The 3,004-nt window shown below is 45.1% G+C and overlaps 1 protein-coding gene across 1 annotated transcript; it reads right to left on the bottom strand.

The window, feature by feature from the left end:
• Positions 1 to 354: 354 nt before the first annotated feature.
• lrrc10 (leucine rich repeat containing 10) lies at positions 355 to 2,273 on the bottom strand. Its single transcript, XM_015964918.3, has 2 exons — positions 2,079 to 2,273; positions 355 to 1,493 (listed from the first exon to the last, which is right to left on the bottom strand). The coding sequence occupies exon 2, from the start codon at positions 1,366 to 1,368 to the stop codon at positions 544 to 546; it is 825 nt and encodes a 274-aa protein (XP_015820404.3). The 5' UTR covers positions 1,369 to 1,493; positions 2,079 to 2,273; the 3' UTR covers positions 355 to 543.
• Positions 2,274 to 3,004: the final 731 nt, after the last annotated feature.

Consider the following 3,004-nt stretch of genomic DNA (forward strand, 5'->3'; position numbering starts at 1 on the left):
GCCACAGCACTGCATTCATTATCTATTTCAAACCAAAAGCTTTTGGTGATGATATTAAGGCCCATTAGTGGTCTTTATTCAAAACCATACCCCTCATTTATCAGATGAATTATGCATTTGTCTGGATAAGGAGTGCACTCGGTGACTTGGGCCATCCATCACTGGTATTAAAAACCTAACTGTTTTTAGCCTCGGCAGGTGCTGCAGCTGTTTCAGACTCTGAAGACTTGAAACTCCTTTAGTCTCATTCTCATCTCCGCAAAAGGAGACGTGAGCTGAGATCATGTCGCTGGGGTCTTTTTCTCTATGATGATGGAAGGAACAAGGCTCAAAAGAGTGTGAACGAGTCCTGAAAACACTTTACTGAGTTTATTAACTACAACACAAACTTGCTTTTACAAATTTTCATAATACTTGCAAAATAATGTCAAATACTTTGAGAAATCTGTCCTGCACCTGCTGCGTTCTGTCTTCACTAACGCTACACCGCGACTGTTTCCTGTCCAGGACGCCACTGAAGTGACGGACTTCATCATTTGGCTCTTAGTCATTCTGCTTCTCCTCAGATTGGACATCTACCACCTCATCTGTGATCTCACTCACTGCTTTAGTCGCATCGTCTTCCAGGTCATCATCTGAGCTGTCGGCCCAGCGCCCGACCCTCCTGACCCCGTCGCCCACCGTCGGGGCATTAATGCAGGGGTTGTGGTCGTATATGATAAGTTTTAAGCCGCTCATGTGGGACAGGCTTGGAAACTGGCGTATTCTGTTTCGGTCCACATCAATAACAGCCAGAAAGTGCATTTCTAGTAATACTGGCGGAAACTCTGTCAGGAGGTTCCCAGCAAGCCAGATACTTCGCAGTTCCTCCAGCTGTTGTATATTGTTTGGCAGCATGCGGATCTGGTTATAACCGAGGTGAAGGGTCTTCAGATTCGTGAGCTCACAAACAACCTCAGGGAAATCGGTGAAGCAGTTTGTCTCCAGCCACAGAGTCGTAAGTTCCCTGAGCTCACTCAGTTGTTTGGGAAGATAGTGCAGCTTGTTGTTGCCCAGGTAGAGGATGCTGAGCTGGGGCAACCTGCATACAGCTGCTGGGAGCTCCTCGAAACAGTTGAAGTCAAGAGCCAGGAGCTGCAGCTTCCTCAGGCCCTGCAGCTCAGCAGGCAAGCTGCTCAGGTTGTTGTCACTCAGGTAGAGCTTCACCAGCTCATCGAAGACACAAGCAGCAGCAGGCAGCTGGCGCAGCTGGTGGCTGCTCAGATCCAGAGTTCGGTCCAGCGGCATCTCTTTCAGATGGCCCACCAGGAAGCGCTGACAGCGTTCGGAGGGAATGAAGGCGATGACGCCCCGCACGGCGTTTCCCATCCTTCCCAGTTCCCTTCACACACAACTTTACAGGAGTGTGAGACAAACGCACCCGATCAAGCTGTTGGAGGCTTTATGTGAGTTTCATAGTGAGCCATTAATCCGTCTCCACATTCAGTCTATTTCTATCAAAGTAAAAGAAACAAAGAAAAAAAGGAAATTAGCAACACTTCACAACTTTTATTATCCATCCATCCATTTTCTTTTCCCACTTATCCACGCAGGGTCGCTGGAGGACTGGTGCCTATCTCCAGCTGTCTTTGTGCAAACAGGCGGGGTACACCCTAGACAGGCTGCCAGTCCATCACAGAGAAACATAGACACACACACACACACACACACACACACACACACACACACACACACACACACACACACACACACACACACACACACACACACACACACACACACACACACCTACGGACAACTTAAAGAGACCAATCAACCTGGAGAGGTCTCACGCTTGCACAGGGAGAACATGCAAACTCCTTGCAGCGAGACCAAGGCAGCAGCACTAACCACTGCACCACTGTGCAGCAAAACTTTTATTATTTCTATATTAATTTTAGTAACAAAACTACATAAATAAAATAATTTGGTACAGTTTTGATGTGATTAAAATCTGATTAAATCCTTTTTGAGTTAAGGTTTTTAAATTATTATAGAAATATTTTATTTAAGAAGAAAAAAAGAAATGGAAAACCTACTTTCCAGGATCTTTCTGTTCATATCCGTGCCTCTCAGCATCTCCAGCAGTCATTTATTGTTTATTGTACTTAATGGGCTGAATGCATATTGTCCTCCCGGAGCAGACACTCCCTGGTGGTGTCCTCTGCTATCTCTCAGTGGTGTGGAGCTCTGCCCTGACTTTCATGGCAACCACCAGCTCTCTCCTCCCCATTTGTGCCTAATGACTTTCCCCCCTTCTCCAGAATGACACAAGTGGTGGAGAGAGATGAGGAGGGGCCCTGTGCTTTTCAACAGAAATGCCATAAAATGAAGCTAATGTAATTTATGTTCTGCACGGATCAGAGTGAATTCACTTCCGAGTTTGTGCTCCTGCCTGTTTGATGAGCTTACTTTGCTTTTGGTGACTCTTTGAGTGCCAGAAAACATTTAGCAAAGAAAACAAAGGTGGATTTTTGTTTGAATTTGAGTTTTATCACAAACAATTTGTATTCATTAATAAATTATATTGATTCTGATCATTTGAGACATTTTGAAAACCTGCCAAATGCTGATAATGTGCATTTCTCTGGTTGAGAGGCTCAACGTCAGTTGAAGGTTTTTTCTTCTTCTTTCTTCTTCTGAGAGTAACAGCTCATCGTGTGTCGTCGTGCATGTCAGCCCTGCCTTCCTGAGGTGTGATCTGCTCATGCAATCTCACACACTTTCATTAGGGCTATTTTCCAGCAAGATAAAATGGAAAGGAATTTCATTTTCCTTATCAGAGAGGCCAATACTTGACCCCATCTGCTTTCACTCACCGGCACCCTGCTTATAGCACTTCCCTGCTTCCACTTAATCCCCAAAAGGCTTCCCATAATAACTCAGTGGGAGGACCAAACTGAACTTTATCCACTCAGGAAAACCATTTAATGCAGTTAAGTTAGTTATGACCATACTTTTGTTC

The sequence above is a fragment of the Nothobranchius furzeri genome, chromosome 4, assembly GCF_043380555.1.
Source record: "Nothobranchius furzeri strain GRZ-AD chromosome 4, NfurGRZ-RIMD1, whole genome shotgun sequence".
NCBI lineage: Eukaryota > Metazoa > Chordata > Actinopteri > Cyprinodontiformes > Nothobranchiidae > Nothobranchius > Nothobranchius furzeri.

Excerpts from the sequence above, each read along its gene's own strand:
- lrrc10 (XM_015964918.3), bottom strand. The coding sequence starts at position 1,368 with ATGGGAAACGCCGTGCGGGGCGTCATCGCCTTCATTCCCTCCGAACGC.